This window comes from Cyprinus carpio, chromosome A7, assembly GCF_018340385.1.
Source record: "Cyprinus carpio isolate SPL01 chromosome A7, ASM1834038v1, whole genome shotgun sequence".
Lineage (NCBI taxonomy): Eukaryota > Metazoa > Chordata > Actinopteri > Cypriniformes > Cyprinidae > Cyprinus > Cyprinus carpio.
The window spans coordinates 24,202,967-24,224,987 of record NC_056578.1 but is presented as its reverse complement, the minus strand read 5'-3'; the positions used below and the strand labels follow the sequence as shown (position 1 = coordinate 24,224,987).

Genomic DNA, 22,021 nt, shown 5'->3' with positions numbered 1-22,021 from the left:
TATTCTTTCTTTCTTTCCAGCTTTCCAGCCACAAAGTCATACAAGTAGGGCCTTTGAACTGTGTGTCCATTCTGAAACCCATCAGTCTAATAGCTTAACATCACATGACTTGATCGGAAGATGCACATTCTGTTGTTCAAACAGAGCCAATGCTTCTAAAGCATAAATAATCAACATTCCTTGGGCAGTTTCTTTACTGATGTTTCAAATTATTCAGCAATACATTTTCCAATATTCATCTCAAACATTTAAACAAGCTCTCTCCTTTGATCTTTTCCCACTTTCACCTGAAGCATGTTGTTGTTCAGATTATGCCTGCCCCTCCCCTTTGAGCAGAGATAAATTGATGGATTACTTCTCTCTTTTAAGCTGTCTGTGCCTTGCAAAGTTTGCACAGAAGTTCAGCATAGGTTTCCTATACAAAACATCACACCAACAGACCCCACAGCCCTTGTTTCTTAGGTCATCGACACATTGCATGGTAAGGTGAGTCCCCTGTTTTTTTCAGAACAGGTAAAAAGGTTCACAGAGAAGAAAGTTAAATAGAAAGCTCTTTAAACTGGTATTTATAGAGACGAAGAAAACAAACAGAGTCCCTGTTGAAAATGAAAGCATGTACTAAGATCCATTTCGATGACAGTTGGAAGAAAGCAGCTTTTATGGAGAGACTTGACTGTACTTCTTTTTGAAAACTGTGATTATTTACTTAAAAACACAAATGATGGGCCTCAAGTCATGGGGATTGAGGAAGACAGGTTTTGATTGAACACATAGAGGATAAATTCCTCACAAATAAATTGCTCCACACCTTTGTCTGTAGCATCAAAGGCCGTAGGCTGTGCTTTTCTTGTACTAATCTCAAGAATGCATGAGTCTATAGAAAAAAAGCATGATGGTTTTCTTCTGTCACACTGAGAAAAAAGTCCAATGTTCTTTTTGAAGACACCCACTTTTATTGATGTGATGGTTGACCCAGTAATAGGTGCTAAACATAGACAGTTGTTCTCACCAATTTATTGGACTTTCTGATTTATCAAATAAGGAACTGTTACATTATGATCACTGATGTGTGTTTTTCTCTAATGTTGTTTTTTAACATTATAGAAATGACCTCTTTGAGACTCTTGAGCTCATGGTTCAGGTATGAACAAAGAAGCTTTGAGGAATTCAGCATTTGTCGACAGCTCGATGATGAGATCCTTCAGCTCATTATAAACAGTACATGTGTTTTAACCATTGACCTTATTCATATAAAGTTCATATTTAGGGCTGTAACAGAATTAAAAAGCTAATATATATATTCACATTTAGAAAAACAATGTAAGAGTGAAAACAACTTAATATAGCATTCAAGGTAAACTATATCTTTAGGCTAGTATAGCCTACAGTATAGCCTACATTGGGCATGCACATGATTTTCCCCTTCAAACCAGTTATGTGCACACTTTATCCCACAGCTGATTTTATTGATAATCTTATAGTCACATGTCAAGAAAATTTCAGAGTTAAGAAAAAATTGTGGATGAATAGAAAAAAATCATATTGGTCAAGCTCTATACTGTCCATATACAATGTAAGGTTTTTCCAGCATGCATAGAATGAGTAGTGTGAATGTTGAAATGACACATTTTTTTACATTGTATTATTTAGATTTTTTGTGACGACTGTAGCTTGAGCTTAGATTGAGGATGGGGTAACAAAAGAATAAATGCTTTTAACAAAGTCCATAAACTTGACACGGTTGTTTCTTAATTTGCTTAGCCAAATAATTATTGTGCATATGAAAAATAAACACCATTTTTTTTAGACCTCAGATAGTAAATGTTTTAAAAATGTATTTTTTAATTTAAATTTTATAAATATTTCCTCTATTCAACTCTTCATTCGTAATCAGGTGTATATTAACAATCAGGAAAACTAAATGAGTTCGTGGGAACGTCACACTGCATTGAATGGCATAGCGACCAAGTAAACAACACTGTTTCTGTTGACAGCAATGCCGCGGGTGAGGTGTTCTGATTCCTCCACAGTCAGCTGTTGGTTGCCATGGTAAACAATTGTCCACATTCTTAAATTCTCGTAAGCATAGATATGTAGTCTTTATCTTTGCTCGTAAGCTATTTGTAGCCTAATCTCTGTTCATATCTCTGTGAGACACAGGTGTAAGATCAATTGACGTTATAAAGTAAACTGCATAATAGTTATTTAAAATGCTACAATCGTGACACATTTATGAGTCAGGTGACTAAAAATGTTTTCTGCTTTACGAATTTAGTCCTGTTCATTTAATCCTGCAATCATTATCATTATCATCATAATATAATCTACCATTGTTATGGTACTCATAAATCACTGGCATATGACGCAACGTTCAATTTAACAACATGCAATCTTCTCATAAAAAAGGAACCTGCTGTAAGACACACAGTCTCAAATTCCCAGACTCTCCATATCAATATGACAGACTAAAGCGCAGCTCTTCAACACACAGTTTAAGTTTAAAGGTTTGTTTGCACTGGATTAAAATAGTCTCAGAATTTTTAGTAATGCTTCGAGGCCATTTGTTTATAGTTAAACCAAGAAAAAAGAAAGCCAGATAAGTCTATAGTAACGTCAGCATTGCCATTCATCTCAGTGGCTGATGGTCGCAGGACACCCACAGAAGTGTGTGACCTGAAGGAGAATGTTTGTCTTAACTGAGTTCTGACTGAGATATAATAAATATCACTCCATTTCATGCTTTTAATAACTCTTGAAAAATAATCAGTCACTGGTATAAAAAAAAAGTAAAATAGCTAGTGATTTTTTTTTTTTTTTTGTAAATTGTTCAGTAGATTCCTTGACAAAAAAAGTTATTAAGTCAGAATACACAGTTACGTTGGAATGGCCATCAATATGTAAACATGCTTTTTGCCCTCATACAGCACTAGAACAGAAGTCTGAATTTTTTTTTAGTCTGAACATTCCTGTTCGAAAGATTCCCCGTAACCTCCCCGTATCAGACACTTCCTGTCCTGCTGTCTGTGGGACTGCACTTGTTAGTAGGAGGCACAAAAATCACAACACAAGGCAGAGAGTCATATATCCCGAGCAGACACAAGGACAAGAGGAGAGAGAGTTTGATCTGGATCGTGGCCCTCTGACTCTTGGTAGGCTGTTTTAATGGTGCTTCATACTTAGGTTTTGCTGAAAGCTCAGATTGGCTAATGTTCAGTTGTTGGTGATGATGCAGCCCAAAGGATGGGTCTGGTGGTAGCTCCCTCAAGAAGGCTAACAGCAGAGGAGTGAGCAGAGGTCAAAACCAGGTTTATTCAGGAGGGAGACTCCACCCAGACCTGTGTGATATGCAGGGAGGAATTTCGTCTGAAGTCACAGGTAACTGCCCCCTCATTTTTTAGCTAAATTAATTTTGAATGCAAATTAGTTAAATGAATATTTTTACATTTGAGAGTAAAATGCAATAATTATTGTTGGTAGAAAATTAACGTCATTCCAAAATTGTAGCCTTTTGGTGATTTTTGGTGAAATTTGCCATTTAGGCACAATCCAACCAAAATTTTATAAAGTAGGCTATTAATTTGTCACCACAATACAACCAAAGATTTTTAGCATTTAATGAGATTGGTTCTTTGGTTCTTTTAATTGTGTTGATTTTTCAAATCAGAATATTTCAAATTAGAATATAGTGACATGCCAATCAGCTAATCAACTCAAAACACCTGCAAAGGTTTCCTGATCCTTCAAAATGGTCTCTCAGTTTGGTTCACTAGGCTACACAATCATGGGGAAGACTGCTGATCTGACAGTTGTCCAGAAGACAATCACTGACACCCTTCACAAGGAGGGTAAGCCACAAACATTCATTGTCAAAGAAGCTGGCTGTCCACAGAGTGCTGTATCCAAGTATGTTAACAGAAAGTTGAGTGGAAGGAAAAAGTTTGGAAGAAAAAAATGCACAACCAACCGAGAGAACCGCAGCCTTATGAGGATTATCAAGCAAAATTGATTTAAGAATTTGAGTGAACTTCACAAGGAATGGACTGAGGCTGGGGTCAAGGCATCAAGAGCCACCACACACAGATGTGTCAAGGAATTTGGCTACAGTTGTCGTATTCCTCTTGTTAAGCCACTCCTAAACCACACACAATGTCAAAGGCGTCTTACCTGGGCTAAGGAGAAGAAGAACTTGACTGTTGCCCAGTGGTCCAAAATCCTCTTTTCAGATGAGAGCAAGTTTTGTATTTCATTTGGAAACCAAGGTCCTAGAGTCTGGAGGAAGGGTGGAAAAGCTGCACCCGTTTACCAAGAAATTTTGGAGCACTTCATGCTTCCTTCTGCTGACCAGCTTTTGAAGATGCTGATTTCATTTTCCAGCAGGATTTGGCACCTGCCCACACTGCCAAAAGCACCAAAAGTTGGTTAAATGACCATGGTGTTGGTGTGCTTATCTGGCCAGCAAACTCACCAGACCTGAACCCCAGAGAGAATCTATGAGGTATTGTCAAGAGGAAAATGAGAAACAAGTGACCAAAAAATGCAGATGAGCTGAAGACCACTGTCAAAGAAACCTAGGCTTCCAGACCACCTCACCAGTGCCACAAACTGATCACCTCCATGCCACGCCGAATTGAAGCAGTAATTAAAGCAAAAGGAGCCCCTACCAAGTATTGAGTACATCTACAGTAAATGAACATACTTTCCAGAAGGCCAACAATTCACTAAAAAAAAAAAAAAAAAAAAAAAAAAAAAATATATATATATATATATATATATATATATATATATATATATATATATATATATTTTTTATTGGTCTTATGAAGTATTCTAATTTGTTGAGATGTGAAGAGTGAATTGGTAGGTTTTTGTTAAATGTGAGCCAAAAATCATCACAATTAAAAGAAACAAAGACTTAAACTACTTCAGTCTGTGTGCACTGAATTTAATACATGAGTTTCACAATTTGAGTTGAATTACTGAAACTGAAAACTTTTCCACGACATTCTAATTTATTCAAAACAACCAACAAATATGTTATTTTATATATATATATATATATATATATATATATATATATATATATATATATATATATATATATATATATATTTAAATGTCAGCCTTCTGTTAAAATGACTTTTAGTTTCAGAACTAGTGTGCGCTATACGGACTACAGAAAACAACCTCTTTACAAAATGTGCTCTCAAAGATAAGATAAGCAAAGATAAGGTGCAGTTTCTATAAGCTACATACACGAATACATGGATGCAGGATTTATATCACCAGTATTCTTATTATTTTGGAACTTACTCATTTACTCGCCCTCCTGTTGTTCCAAACCTGTATGAATATCTTTCATTCACAGAACACAAAAAGATATATTTTGAAGAATATTTGAAGAACCATTGGACATTTTTGACTTTCATGGTATGTAAAAAAACAACAACACTGAGACATTTTTCATATTATCTTCTGTGTTCTGCAGAAGAAAGAAAGTCATACAGGATTGGAATGACATGACCATGAGAAAATTTCTGGACTTTTATATTATTTTTATTTCTGGGTGAACAATCCCTTTAAGGAAGACCCTTTTTTGAGTATGAAGACAATTATGGTAATGTTCTAAAAGACTCCAAGGCAACAAAACATTATATTTCTCTGTTTTATGCAGAAATGTAATGCATTACAAAAGTAGGAAATAAATAAGCAGTCTTGATTGTTCCTGAGAGAACTTAACCTTCCATGTATCTCCTCACAGTTACATATTGTCACATATTGTGTCCTTTTCTTTCTTTTTATCCTCATGAGTTCCTGCTGTGCCCTCCCATGTTCTGTCAGTCAACAGATGCCCCCGCTTTTTCCCATATACACGTGCACAAACACACTTGTGTCCTGTACCTCTACAAATTTACCGTAATGTCTTGTAACTCAACAGTACTGTGAATGATGTAGTTAGGTCAGTTTGAAAGGTCAACCAGCCTTTTTCACAGCTTTTTGATTCCCTTTTAAGATGCCAGTCTCCTCAGGAATGCTGGGAAAAAAAGACCAGCTGTTCAGAGCAACAGAGACAACAAAGTTGCCTTAATCACATTGTGTAAATATTAGTCTGTGTGTGTCTATGTGTGTGTTAATTAGATCAGCTCAGCCTTTAATAATAGATTTCACATTATTTTACTAAGATAGTATTATATATATATAATATAAGGTTGAGGTATGATTCTCAAAACAATTATGCATGAAAGTAGATCAGCTTATATAAGTAGATCAGCTTATATAAGTTATACATAAACAAAAGAATACTAAATGTCCAAAATATTATTAACTGCATAATACAAATTGATTTGAGAAATATTAATATTATATGAATATATTAGGGATAGTTCACCCAAAAATGAAAATTACCCTATGATTTACTCACCCTCAAGCCATCTTAGGTGTATATGATTTTATTCATCTTTCAGACGAAAACAATAGGTGTTATATTAAAAAAAGGCCTGGCTCTTATATTTAAGCATTATAATGGCAGTGAATGGCCATCAAGATTTTGAAGCCCAAAAAAGTACATCATAAATGTACTCCACACGGCTCCAGGCCTACTGATGTAAAGCAATGTGTTGTATGAGAAAAATATCTATATTTAAAACTTTATAAACTCTAATCTCTAGCTTCCATTAACTGTTGTAAGTGCATTCACTAGAGAGTGGTGTTTCAGTGGATGATGTAGGCGTAGCCTAAGCTCCGGTGAGAATATGCTAGTCTTGCGAGAACCAAGATTTTGTTTACAGCAAAGGAAAACCATTCACCTCTTGGCTTATATTAAGTCCTCTGACATTTTTTTTTTTTTTTTTTTTTACAAATCCTCATATAGTAGTAGTACTTCTAATTCATGACTGGTGTTTTTTTGCTCTCTCCTCTGCGCTTCCGTGTTCATCACTTCTCACCGAAGCTTGCGCTATGACTGCATCCTACTGAAACGCCACTCTCTTGTGAACGTACGTACGACAATTAGCGGAAGCTAGAGATTATAGTTTATAAAGTTTTAAATATGGATATTTTTCTTACACAAATGCATTGCTTTGCTTCAGAAGGCCTTTATTAACCCTCTGGAGATTTATTTCAGATATGGAGATATTTTTTAATGATGGATGGATGCACTTTTTTGGCCTTCAAAATCTCAACCACTATTCACTACCATTATAAAGCTTGGAAGAGTCAGGACATTTTTTAACATAACTCCAATTGTATTTGTCTAAAAGAAGAAATTCACATACACCTAGGAAGGCTTGAGGCTTCATTTTTGGGTGAACTATCCCTTTAAGTTCAGAACTATTGTATTTGTTAACAAGTTAGCTAGCTGCTTCACCTGCTCCTGTGTTTGTTGATGTTGTGTGAAAAGTTTGTGCATGAATACAGTCTAATGGAGACTGAATGCATGTAGATTATCAGACAAGCTGTTGGTGGTGGCTAGACTGAGCTGTATGGATAGAAGACAGACAGTATACATGTACCCTCAGCTGCTGTTTCTGGTGTCTAATCGAGAATAACACATCTTTTTGTACATAAATACACTGTCCACCTTGATCAGTTCATTACCATGCTATATTTTGAGTAATATGCTGGAACTCACACATGCTATATTTGGCATTTGGCCTACTAGATGTTTATAGAATCACTAATGAAAATAGTCAAGACAGCATTTTTAATGATCTTCATTATCTATGTTTTTTGTGATCTTTGGTTAGGTTCTACTCTTCTGTTCTCATGTATTTATTTCATAAAGTCAGTCAATACAGATTCTTCCAATATCTTAAATTGGCATGGAGACTTTAATAACTACCTGTGATGAAAAGAGTTGTGATTTAGTCCCTTTGTTCCACTAATTTCAGGTGTGTCTGAAGTCTTTAGAGAAGTTCTCAGGCAGGAAGAGCTGCCCGATGTGCAGGAAAGAGCAGTATGAGACAAGGGTGATCTATGATGATGGTGTTCGTCTCTATTGGTAAAAGACAAGTGTGCTGTCAGGTAAAGATGTGAAGTTCATGCCGATGGACAATTTACATCCATCTAAATTGCTCCAATTTCTCTAAAACAATTTTGTCACTGTTTTCTCTCTCTCTCTCTTTTTTTCAAATCTCAGAATACAGGCTTTCTGGCGTGGCTACCTTGTTCGCAAATGGCACAGCAACATGAAGTATGTGCCACCAAAAGACCAACTATTAAGATGAAGATTCTTTGAAAGAAAGGTAACATTATTAGAGAAATTATGACAATTTTAGTCTGTAAATGGACACTTCAATCTCTTCAACAGCATTTTTTATTCATTAATTAGATCATTAAATTGTTGATATATTTAGAGTGCTTAAAATATTTGTAACTTTTCTGCAGATTGCTATTTATTATTCAGCAAAATGAAGAGGTAGTCTGAGAGAGTAATGCCCCAAGTAAAGAAACCAAATGAAAAAGAATTGATTTTGTACAACATTTGTTCGTTTAGAAATGAAGGCATAAACAGTTTGTTTATATTAATGTTGTTTTCCATAGCAGCTTTCATGTACCCTTCAGAGTGTGCAAGATACTGAAAGCAGGTGAAAGTGATTAGAAGCTGTTGGTCAGGGACCACACTGACACAGACGTCTGTCCCTGCAGCCCCCTCATTATCCCACACAGAAGTCCCCATGCATTAGCCCAGGGAAAGCAAAGGTTGCCATCTAGTGAGGCAGCAACTGTCAAGTCTTGGTTACTGTTCTGGAACTGACAGCAGTATTCTGAAACTGTGTTGAAAAGTAGAGTGTTCTTATTTAAAAGCATACAGATGTATGCATTGACCCCTGTGACAGTATTGTTTATTTCTGAGCATTGCCAAATCTGTATTAATATCATCTTTTTTCATTTGTCTGCTACACAGTAAGGTCCAATTGTGATTGCTGAACAACTAGTATCCAAATGCTCTTTTACAAGGCAAGTCGGTTTACAGTGGCAGAAATGGGAATTTATCTACCTTAACATTACATTTATTAATTTACCAAATGCCTTATCCAAAGCTCACTTAATATTTTTAAAAGAAAGCTAAAAGCGTATCTTTTTAGTTTAGCGTTTAATTAATAAATTACGATTTTGAAGAATTCTATGTATTATGTTGTCTTTTATTATTTCTTGAGTTTCATTTCCATTTTTATGCATTTTATTTATACTAATTTTATCTTTTTTATTTTCAATATAAAAGTGGGTTTCATCTGATGTTATATTGATTAGGATATTTTTACTTGTTTTCCCTTAAATGTTACTGAAGCAATCAACAGTGCTTTCAATGTATACATTTGATCTTTTCCCCCCTGGGATTTACAATCTTGGTTATGCTAGTGCCATGATATAACTTTGGCATGATATTACATTTTATTTGGCATGTGAATGAGTTAGAAGTGTATTTCTGGTGCTTGCATGTGTTTTTCTGGACCTTTGGCACACCATGAAGCAGTTAACCAGCTAAACAATGTGGAACAAAGAGAGAAAGAATGTAGTATGCTTATTGCTTTGCTCTTAGATGATAGGTTTTCAATCAACCAGTCGTCTTTTTTTTCCCTCAGGTACCTCACTAAGTCAACATATTAGAGAGTTAAATTGGTGACATTAAGATTGATTGTACCTGCCCTCTCTTTTCTCTGAATGTGAGGAGGCAGAGTTCACACTGCCAAAAGTTGTTTGTCCTTCTTTAGGAAGGTCTACCTTTGAACTCTGTGGAACGCTTAACGTCTGTTTAATTACTGATCCAATACAGCTATAAAGAAAGCACTGATGTCATTCGCTGCGATAGCCGCCACAGGAGGTGTGTGCGTACCTGTGCATGCTTAATCTTGCAGGTCAATTTCTGGGATTGTCCAGAAAGTTTCCTTTATACATCCATTCATATTGCTATTGATCTGGCTATTAACAGATTTTCATTGTCACTGTAAGACTCAGAATTGATCTATGTTTTGAGGGAACATAAGTTTGCCTGGTTATGTCTGACCGAAACCCATTTTCATGTCACTTGTTTCCTTAATCAGTTTCAGGAGATGAACGACAGCTTGGTGGGGTCATGCAGCACAGACGTGAAATGGAGGATAAGGACCGGCTGGAAGCTCAAGAGAAGGTTTGCGATAATGCCGCTGCTCCTTCACCTACACATGCAGACGGAGACTGAAATACCAGTGTACTTTTATAAAAGAGCAGCTCATCAATGGCTCTAATCCCTCTCTGCAGTCTCTCCTCGGTCCTGCCCTTCGCCCAACGTGCCACCACCTGTCCCAGAGCGCTCGAGCCGCACTGGCGGCACAGATGTTCCAATTCAACAGTATCAAACCCTCTATGAGACGATCGTTTACCTTGCTAATGAATGAGTGGAAATAATCCACTGTGTTTACTAAAAAACACAGACTGCGTGGATAATGCATGCCTAGCCTTTCATTACATGCAAGCTGAAGAAAAAATCTGGCATTTCAGTGGGCCTCATTGTTATTGTGTTGAGGCAGCCAATGGCAGTGATCCACTAAATAAGGAAACGCTCATTTTTTATCTTCTGGATGAGAGGTCTGGCAGATAACTTGAGACTCTTAAACCTAGAGTTAGCAGAGTTCAAGTCAGAACCAACCCGTTCCCACCCAGACAAACAGAATGAACAATTATGAAATGTTCTCGTGCAAAGCGATTGGCCTTTGCTGAATAAAGGAAGCTTGACAGTCAGTTAATGATTATGACTGCACACCTACCTTCTGTTAGACTCGACTGAACCACAACTGTGATACGAGCTGCACACGGCAGTCATAAATCTGCTAATCATTTTCCAGATAATGTAGCAGGAAAACACTCACAGACGGAACACGAGCTGTGTGTCTCAATTATTATAACTTATAGTAACTGAGCATCAAATCAGCATATTAGAATGATTTCTGACAGATCATGTGTGACACTGAAGTAACACTGACACTTAAGAAAAAATAAAAATACAGCCTTGTTGTAAAACTTAATTACTCCAAACTTTTGACTGGAAGTGTATACAAAAAGATTTGTCCCACAGATAACCAGAGGAAATCTTGCACAACTTGGCACCAAGCACGATTTTGTTAAGTTTCAATTTTGAACATCAGCATTGATAATAGTAATAGTAGGCCATGGGTAAAATTGGCAAATGTATACTGTATGATATATACTATGTAGCTGACATTTTAGCACCTCACTGAAAGAAGCTGGATGGGCATGGATAGAATTTAAGCATTATGAGTGTAATTCTCACTAGCAGACAGTATTACTGTTTGTCCATACTCACTTAATTGTTTACTTCTGCCAATTCCTAGTACTGGAATGACTTCTTTTAAATTACACAATTACCTGAAAACTGACATTACTAATGTTTGTTTTTCTTGCTTCCACCAGGCTGTCCAGCGGGGCGTTCAGGACTGCCTCATTTGTCTGAACCACTTGGGCTCAAACAACAGCTTGTCTAAGGAAGACAGGAATGTCTTATTATTGTCCTGTTCCCATCTCTTCCATGAACCCTGTCTGCAGGCCTTTGAGCTTTTCTGCCATGAGGTGAACCCCACACCCTCTCTGCCGGTCATAATATGCTAAAATGCTTGTTTCAAATTAAAGCTTAATTTATTAATTAGATAGACTTGATGATCTATTTATTTCCTTAATGAGATGAATTAAACTTCTTCCACATCACAGTGAAAGGCTTAACTTGTAATTCTACATCACCAAAGAGTCCCAAAAAAATAAATAAAAAACTGTCAAAAGTCACAAATTTTATTGTAAACTGAAATGGAATACAAAGTAAACTAAAGAGAATCTGAACATTTTGCTACACAAACATATGCAATTAAACTACAAATACGAGAGAATACATTCTGAAAAGACATTCACACAAGTAACAGAAGCTACAGCCAAAAATGGAAACAGAATTAAGCTTTCTCTCAGAGCTGAAGATGAGAATTCAAAGGAGGACAACAGACATTTAGCCTATGATGAACAAACAAGCTGTTTGTGTGTAGACAGGACACAGTCAACAGTTCAACAGACCGATGAACTCAAATTATCCAGCATCCTTGACGTACTACATTTTTTGTAACAATGTTGTATAGGTGATGAGAGGAGGATTGGAAAAAAGAGATGAACAATCAGATCAAGGAGATGAACAATCAGATCAAGCAGATTATAGAATATGGAATGAATAGGCTTCATTTTCTTTCACAGTGAATTCTAGTATATCACTGCAAATGCCTCTATTTTGAGAAACCCAACATACCAACTGACACGCCGGTCCTTGTGCTGCATAAAGTAACAGCAGCTTATGTTAAAAAAAAAAAAAAATTAAATTAAAGCCAAAGAGTAGAATTTAGTATTATATAGTTAATAATGACATATGATATTCTGGCATTACAAAATTTGTGCAGACAAAAGTGACATTAAAAGTTTAATACACAAACACACACACAAAAAATAGATTACTTCAATGACACAATTATTGACATAATACACTCATTCCCCAGACATTTTCTTACAAAATATTCTTTGTGCAAATCAACAGGAAGAAAAGATATTTTACATGTAACTTTTTTAAATCATGTAAAGTTTTTAAACAAGCCATCAAGCTGAACCACAGAACCCACTGAGGGGTCAAGTTTAAAACGACCTTTTCACAGGTTTTGAATTCAGTGTCCCTCATGTGAATCCTTGAACTTTGCAGACACAAAATCCAATCTGATTCCTGCCCAAACATTAATAATCCATATCAGTGCCCTGACAGTTTTTTTTTTTTTTTTTTTTTTGCCTTTGGCCAGTTCGAGTTTAAAGAAACGCCCTGTCGTTTTGGTATTCCATGTTATTGACAATCACAAGAGGCATTCACAGTGAATTAGTCAATAAAAAGGTACACACACTAACAATCTGTCTCACTCTTTCACTCATCTGCACATCTCACACATGCACAACTCGTCCCCTCAATACTGGACAAAAGGAGACAAAAACAAAGCCCAGAAAGCCTGTTTAAGGCATCAGAGGTGATTTTTTTTGTTTGTTTGTTTTTTACAATAAACAAATGCTGAGCGACTAATTGTCTGGTCTTTTCCACAAATAGCATAGTATGAACAAGGCTCAAGAGCGGTTTCATATCTACATTCTACAAAAATAAAAAGAGGAAATATACTGTATATACATTTAAATACATCATTTACATTATTATGAGGCTTGCCATAGTTAAAGAGATGAACAGTGAAGACTGAACACAGGATAAAACCTTAAGAGAGAAATGTCAGGAATGGCCGAAACCGATTTCTTCATGTTCTTTTAGCCTGTTGGGTTGTCGTCAGAATGGGAATGTTTGGAAACTATACTGAATATATTGTACATTAACGGTGTAATCAGTAACTTCTAGACAATATTAAAATAAAAGCAAAAAAATTAATAAAAATGCTTCTCTGACTGTATTTCATAGCTACAAAGGAGACCCTTAAATGAGTCATGCTGCTTTCTACATGCATAATGACAACTGACTCCGCTCGGACTTCACATTCATTTCACCACACAATAAGCTTTAATAGGTGTGAATCAGGCTGATGTGGCTCTGCAGTCCTGTTTTCACAGCTTTTATATACAAGAGTTTAGCCTCTGATCTGTGTAGACCAGTATTTCAGTAGACTGAACAGGCTGAGCTGGCTTAAAATCCAGCATGGGAGTAAGTGGAAAAACATACAAATATCTATGTTCACAGATAATCTGCCATTTGCAAAAAGCAAAGCAGCTGCAGAGGAAGGCTGTTTTGCTAGTGATGCTGAAGTAAGGCAAATATATAGATCCCCACAAGCTCTGCAGCAATAACTATGTTCAAAGGATGTATGTTATTGGCTATATGCTCTCAGTTTGCGTAGTACATGTAGCATAGTATAGTATCGAATGTTGTGGAGGAAGTAGCAGCAGATTTAAGTAGAGGAACAGGAAGCATATCCCAAGATTGTGCCTCACCTTCTCCCAAATATTTGGTGCAGTTTACTACTAAGACAAAAGAGCAGCATTTCCTTGTTGTCATTTAAATTTTATCACCTTCCTTATTCAACAAGCCGATACAATCCATTAAATGGGTTAAATCATTGAAGTGATACTAGCAAGATTGACCGGCTGGTCGCGACATTCCTAAACGCAACCAATTCAAGTAAACACAATAACATATTAAGCTGGTTGTTGGTAGTGACTCGAACCCAAAATGTCCACCTCGGAACCTTGCCTACTGATGAAAACAAGAGCAGTTGCAGTGCAAGAAGAAATTTGGCAGGTAGGCTCCACCACTCTTATTTCCATTCCAATACTACCCAGAATATGCCAAAATTGTGAGTAAGGCACATGTTTGGGGAGATTCCTTGTTAATTCCCATTACTTAATCCTGTCACATCCAACAAACCTGAATTGTCACAGTAAAGCATGAGGAAATTAAAATCATAATGCTTCCTCATTTATAATAGATATAAATAATAATTGAGCTTCATCTTAACAAAGTGAATGTAAACATATGCAATGGCAGACAAAGAATAAAACTTACTTTACACACATCAAAATTCAAGCAATAAATTTGACAACTATGGACCAATGCTGACAACGACACTATTAGAGTATTCATCATCGTGATTGGCCATCACATTAAGCTTGTACTGATTTTGTAATGTGCCCCATTTGCCTAAGAACCAGTTAATTTGGCATTAAAACATCCGTAACTTAACTTGAGTTGAGTTTAAATGTTCAGTTAGACTCACTGCAATGCTTTCTTTCCCAGTGTTAAATTTGACCATTCTGCATTTCTTAATCGAATATAGTTTCTTACAGTACTAATATCACATGTAATAAAGTTCTCTTGACAATATCAAACATGTTTAGATGTCATTTGTGTGTTGTTTTTAGGGGAATTGTTTTTATGGGCCTCAACCTGGTTCATCTAAAAAGTTCCATTTAACTTTACAAAATGTTGTTAAACAATAATTAAGGATAATAATTATATGACCTAACTGAGACTAAAGCGTGTTTCATTACACGTGATGTTATCAGCTTGGCAAACAGCTTAATATTTCCCGTGATCAAACTAGGGAAAAATTATAGATAATAAAAATAATAATAATAATAATAATCCCTCATTGAAAGGTGTAGTCAGGAGGCCTTTTAGGCGTGCAGGTCAGCAAGAAAATAACATTTTCTCACTTAAGAGAATTGAAATGAAAGCATTTACAAGCTGAACAACAAACACTGCAAACCCAAATGAAATCATTGTGAATCTCAGACTGGTTAGAGCTGGAAGCATTCTGCAGGGAGTTTCAGTGGCATGTACAACTGTACAGTAAATGAGAGATGGACATACACTGCATGTTGGGTCACTCTTTGATTGAGTCTTTTGAACTTTTTTTTTTTAAGCTCTCTGATGTTATATCTCTATACTCTTAAAAATGAAAAAGCCAACTGAATACACATACATGAGTTTGTGTGAGAATGGCTCGATTTTGTTCTCACAGAGTTTTCTGATGACCGTTGACAGCATGTTTCCCTGACTCTGCATCTGTCGTACTGTTGGACAGATTTAATTTATCCAGACCTGAAACCAAAGAGATAAGTATTTGAAACATTTGGATGCTTTGACTCTCGTAGACAAATAATACGGCATTTCAAAACTAAAACTACATTATGCATTGTATGCATCATCATCAGTATGCACTGCTAGTGGACTGCCCTAAATATAGAGACAAAGACATGAGCATAAAAAGAGATACAGTACAGAACGCCACTGTGGAAATTGTAGACCAGAAAGAAATTTGGAGATTAAACTACCATTTGAGAAGTTCTAGCAGAACAGAGTTGGGCAGAATACATTACCGAGGGCTTTGAGGAGTTCCTCTCGCACAGCAGATGTGAATTTTCGGACCAGACACAATGTGGTTACCACAGCAAACAGAAGATTGTACGACAGTACGATGTAAAAATTTCCAAGCCAATTAAATCGTCCAAAATCACCCAGGAGATCAAACCTTGTTATTCCTGCAGAAAGCAAGACACACCCTATTTTTTAGCACACAGATTCTCTTTTTTTCATAGAAATAATATATAGAAAATACTCTCATGTTCCATTTTATAATTTCAATAACAACACTCCACAGATTTGAAACATTTGTCTGAAGACAAATTTATTAACAACCATTTATCATTTTCAAACACTGACAACAAATTAAGCACTTTTAATCACTATAAGATCAGAGTTCATATTTCAAAAAGGAACAATGTGCATCCTCCTTTTTTCCCCCCTTTAAATGCATCATGGTTTTTCCTATTGGTCCTGATTCTTTTTTTCCTCCTCTCTCTCCTGCTTTTGGGTGCTCCTTTAAATAACATTATAACTCAACCTTTTTCTGGACTACCTCTAAATAAAACATTGGGTACCACAGGCTGACTCCTGAGGATAACTTAAAACAACTTCAGTGTTTCCCGTTCAAAATCTCAAACATCATCAAAAAAAAAGCTTGTTTTAATAGTGGTAAAAAGGGTCAAGTTTTCACCCCTGGGCAAACATATGCATCCTAAGTTTTCAGACTGACCGGCCAGCTTAAAAAAACATATTTGTTTTCAGATTTAATTAAAGGAGTTTTTCTGGACTTCATGGCCAGTTAATGAGGGCAATTACCAATTTCTGTACTCTGTAATGTTTACAGGGAACTGTAAAGAGATATATTTTAAACGGAGTAGAATTTTAAACAGAATACATCCAGTTATTTGAATATGCACGTGGAAATGTATATGTTATGTCAAAAGGTTTCTCTTGTGCATGCCTGATTTTTTTGGCTGCAGTCAAATTCACACCATTATCTGAAGTAAACTAACTGCATATATAATAACATCTGACTGTAGTCCTTCAGATACAACAAGGTCTATAACCACTAGTCACTGACAGCAATGTTGAATTAAACAATGGCATAATACTTTGGGTGAATGGCTCTCTCACTCATGTTCAAATCTCATATTGAGCAAATCCTTTTTCAGGTGGCCCCTTGTAATAGCTTGATGAAATAAAAAACAAACAAGTAACCTACTTCTCAGAATTGAAGAAAAAAAAATATCAAGAGTTTAATATTGTTAGAAAGGAGAGTGTTAGGGTGAGAGTTGTTAACTGTCTGTGTAAAAGTCAGTGCTGTCACACAAGTCAGTTTGCCTTTCCCACATTTTCAACAGGCTCCTGCAGTCTGTGTATGTATGCGTGCACACACACACACACACACACACACACACACACACACACACACACACACACACACACACACCCCACTTTGAGTATTTCTGTAGGACTTCCATCTTTCCACACAGGGGGTGTTTGTGAGTCTGTTTGATAGCAAATGTGTTTTAATTTGTTTAATTTAAGACTCTGTATGACCAAAGTTGTTAAAATTCTTTGGTTAATGCAACCTCTGCTTTCTTCTAGTCATTGTAGCACAGCAGAAATACTGATATTTTTCTGAAGCTCCCAGTGAGTCACTGTACTCACTCATTCACTCACACACACATACACACAAAGCTATTTGAACAGCTGTGTTTGTAGCTTGCCATGTTGTTTATTGCAGCTATTGTGACGGCTGCTCGTCTGTCCTTTTGCTCGCTCCATTCTTATGCTGGAATGTAACTTGTTAAATCTTAACAGTGGAAATGAGTTTGCCTGTATGTGTATACATCAGTGGAGCTGGAAAATGTATAAAAATGGTAGTATCCAAACACAAACAAACACTTAATGCGATGTTTAACCCCAAGAAATACACAGACGCTTAAAGGATAAAGGATAATGTACACATGCAGGTAAAGAGGACCTTACCAAGTGTTCGGGACATGACAGGCAAGGCTGAGCTCAGCACTAGAATGGATACACAGCAACCAATGATCTACAAGAAAAAAAAAAGAAAACAAGTCTAAAGAAACATTTCCACCATTCCAAATTAAATATATGATAAAAGATCCCATAGTTGATGGCTAAATTTTTTTTTTTTTTTAATGCACCACGACCCAATTTTTTGCAAAAGAATAATAGATTTAAAAAAGTAAAATAAAACAATGCATATCCTTGAACTCCTTTACATTAAGTACAAAATGTTATAATGCAATAATACATATTTTTAATTGGGAGGTGATAACTTTTTTTTATTGTTAAGATGCTTAACAACATATTTAGATATACAAACTTTTTTAAAAAAATAAGAATAATACTTCTCAGGATTGGAAAAAAATTTGACTTGCCACCAAAATCAGGAGATTTGGAACAATGAACAATTTGTGAATGTTTTATAGTCCGAACTAGTGTAAAACTGAGGCAGTGTTGCAGATCCTACCGTTGTCATGGTAGTGTCGTCCTTTCTGGGAGTGAGCTCCTGAAAGATGCGAAGGCTATAGAAGCCAACCACAGATGAGACCAACAGATAACTGTTCAACAGTTAAGACTAACACAGTTGTTTCAGTCAAACCATTCACTAACATTTCCCTCTAGAACACAATCATAAGCAAACAACTTTGAGTCCCTTTACTAAACACACACAATCTGTGATCAAACGCTAGACTTGAGCTTATGCAGCATTAGAGTATCACACACAGCAAAGGATACAACATGAGAATGATTTCAATAACTGCCTGGGCAACTCCAAATGTGGATAAGGAGGCACTGCCAATATCTCTCTCCTGCAGAAACAAATAGTCAAAGTTACAGTCAATAGGTTATTTTCATAAACTGATTCTTTCCCCACCAAATAAAATTTGGTTTCAAAGTATGATAATTTTTTGCAAATGCACCGGTTGAGGTTCTGGACTGTGGCGATACTCTTACATGGAGTAAGTGCATGCACTGGACGTGTTTTAGCGACGTTCCCAATGCAATGGCTCCTGTTACAACCGAAGCTGTGTAATCTAAATAAGACTACAGTGTTGAAACCTCTGTGCTTCAGGCAGTGCGAGCAGAAAAAAGCGGCACAAATATTTGGAGCGGTTCTGAGTGAACGCTATTATGAAGAAATAAAACATATAAAGCTCAGATTAGTGAAGTTTCCCTTCTCACCAATGAGGACAGACAGAGTGAAATTGGCGAAGTAATGAATGGAAGCAGATGAAAGAAATCTTTTTAAATTCACCGCCGCTTACACACGCATAATATGTGAGCAGGTGTTCAAACAAAAAAGAAAAAGAAAAAGAAAAAAAAAAACAGTAAGAGGCTGCTCAGAATGAATGGCTGCCAAAAATTAAGAGAAAAATGTGGAAAAAAATAAACCAAAACAAATGCGCTGGCAAACAACGTTTTTCAATCTCAGGCCTTTAATATCTTTTGAAGTCATTGATGTGATCTGAACATTTGGATTGGAATTTTTACAATAAAAGCCAACATTTATTTGACAATTTATCAATGTAAAACAAACTTAGTCTGGCCTTGACATGTAAAAAAATATATATACAGACTAAAAATCAATCATCACTCTCATTCTAACGATGTGTATTTGACAGTAGACCAATTCAAAATCAACGGAGCATATAAAAATATTTATGATGATCTTTCTAACTGGATTAGATCAAATCTGAACCAGATTTTATAATGTCAGTCTTGCTTCTTGTTATTGATGACAGGCCTAAAGAAACCAGAGAAGCTCGACTTAAACACCTGCTCATAAAATATCATCAAACACTCAAACTCTTATATAAGTGAACCATCCAAAAAAGTTAGCTACAAGTTGACATTGTACTGCAGCGGGAAAAGACTGGTAATGTTATCAAACATAAAACCGCAACCCATTCAACCCAAGAATTATATTATTGTAAATATGTGTACAAAACATTGATCATATATGTGCAGTTTCACTTCACATCCATCCTTGACTGTCATTTAACTTATCATAAACTGACTGATACTATTGAACTGGACAGGTATCTCCTTTTTTTGCTCAGAGCTGTGTCAGGTGTTTGTTGGCGCTTAGTTTAAGGATATCGGTGTGTGTACCTTCCTTCAGGTGTGTCCTAACTACACTACATGTTTTGATGTGCCTCAGCTACCTCTGATGAAGGATAAAAACAGTATAAAAGTACCAAAAAACTAATCATGGATTAGACAGGCCTTTTTTCATTCTCTCTCTCTTTTTTTTAGAAAGATATTTACTTGTCATCTGTTGACTCTTGTCAAAGGTTCAGAGGTCAAAAAGAGAAATACGATCTCTGTCGCATTCCCTCTCATCTCGTTTCTCATTCCATCACTCCTTCTGCTCCATATGACACGTGAGATACGGGTTCAGATGAGGACCGGACATTAATGAGGCTGTTTTTAGCAACGACAATAATTCTGAATCCATGGGGAATGACAGCAATAAGACTTTTATTGCAGTCATTAGCAACAGTGCATCAGACAGCTTAATGCAAGCAGTGCCATTGCATTGCATCTCCTTACCACACAGCCACATGATGCCTTGCCTTACCTGACGGTCTCGCCGTTAACCTAGTTACCTTAACTCGCATTAATCTCTCTCTTGAGAATGTGGTGGAATGCCCCCCCCCCACCACCACCACATCCCAACCCGGCGTAAAAACCAAACAGACGTTTAGACACCACTGCTGGGTTGTCGTGGTTACATGAGATCTTAAGCATGGCATCAGTCCAGCTCATCAAACACATGATCCATTAACCAGCCTGTCAAGAGGGCCCTTCGTCTCTGAACAATGTGACAAGTGTAATTTGGGGGATTTTCAGTCAAGCATCATGCCAAGGCAAACATCGTCACTAATAAAATAATTAGAATTGGGAGAGGGCACTCTTATCGAGCAGCTCAACATGTTAAATTTCCTTTTTTGTGGCAAGACAATGAAAAAACGTATGAAGCGGGGACAGCAGGTAGGAGTGGTGAATTAAAGTGAGATAAGACCATCATTGTATGGACAAAAAGAAAGAGTGAGGACAAGACAATGTTCACGTTTAAGAAAACAGGAAATGCTGTAACCATTCCCTTGGACCTGTTAAACTATTTACCTGTCCAAGCTCAAATCAGTGGTAAACTGACTTGGACCCATATTCAGCCAGCCGCAGCTTGTAATTTCCTTGTCAAAGAGAAAATTGACGCGGTCTTCGCAAAGGTTAAATGATGGTTTCATTACAGAGCTTTGACTGAAAGGACCTCGGCCAAGTATTCAAAACACCCAGTTAAGACGAATGAGGGCTGTGTCCAGAGTTTCACACACGTACAGTGCGTAAGTGCCTTTGAATTGAAATCAAGCAGAGCGAACGGGAGCGCAACTCTGATAAAGAGCATCAAACAGCAGCGACGTGATACACATCTCGACCTGCCTTTTCTTCTACAGCACACACCTGAGCATATCTGGAATTCAGTGTGTCCCGACGCAAAGCATGATTTTTGCAAGACTCAGTGGTAGAGATAGAGGGAGAAAGTGAAGGAAAAGCTGAGTATTTGTTTACCTTTTCAAGTTTGTTGACTTGCATTTTTCTTACCGTTGAACCCTTTGGCAAAGCGGTCTCATCAACAAGCAAGTACACAATGTTCAGGGCAACCAGGAGAACAGAAATCGCCTGCAAGCAGCACAGATTAAAGCAAACATACATGTTATAAACATAGAAAGAAACATCAAACCAACTTATGAAATAAACTGCATCAAGTCACATGCTTTGTGGTTCATTATGATAACCCTGCATACCGTTCCAGCAAGCAGGATCAGCATCACTATGGGGTAAAGGAGGTTCTTTTCCCAGGCTGAGGCCTTCTTTCTCCTTTCTGGGACAGAGGGTGAGAGAAGCGATTCTAGTACTGAGTCAGTACATATGTTTACAGTGAACTAACTTTGAGCAAATTACACCCAATCCCTTTAATTAGTCCATTAATTTCAGTGTCTGATTTCACACCAAGAAAAAGAGTAACTAGTAAGATGCAAAATCTATTTAATACAGTATAATTTCCAAAAGATTATCTTCTATCTAGCAAAGCTATAAAATAAAAACAAAATTACC

General features: G+C 36.6%; 1 protein-coding gene and 1 pseudogene across 4 annotated transcripts in view; one reads left to right on the top strand and one right to left on the bottom strand.

The window, feature by feature from the left end:
* The first annotated feature begins 2,883 nt into the window (after nucleotides 1-2,883).
* Nucleotides 2,884-12,593, top strand: LOC122145781 (annotated as a pseudogene).
* Nucleotides 11,758-22,021, bottom strand: part of LOC109112501 (limb region 1 protein homolog) — a 29,954-nt gene continuing 19,690 nt past the window's right edge. For 2 of the 4 annotated variants that reach the window (XM_042760520.1, XM_042760521.1), the window contains exons 11-17: nucleotides 21,712-21,788; nucleotides 21,476-21,586; nucleotides 18,638-18,711; nucleotides 18,369-18,459; nucleotides 17,858-17,924; nucleotides 15,880-16,041; nucleotides 11,758-15,601 (exon numbers count right to left, since the gene is read on the bottom strand). In XM_042760520.1, coding sequence (XP_042616454.1) covers nucleotides 15,516-15,601; nucleotides 15,880-16,041; nucleotides 17,858-17,924; nucleotides 18,369-18,459; nucleotides 18,638-18,711; nucleotides 21,476-21,586; nucleotides 21,712-21,788 — 668 coding nt within the window. In that variant the 3' untranslated portion in view covers nucleotides 11,758-15,515. The remainder of the gene's footprint in view (nucleotides 15,602-15,879; nucleotides 16,042-17,857; nucleotides 17,925-18,368; nucleotides 18,460-18,637; nucleotides 18,712-21,475; nucleotides 21,587-21,711; nucleotides 21,789-22,021) is intronic. The other 2 variants (XM_042760522.1, XM_042760523.1) reach the window with 1 other exon arrangement.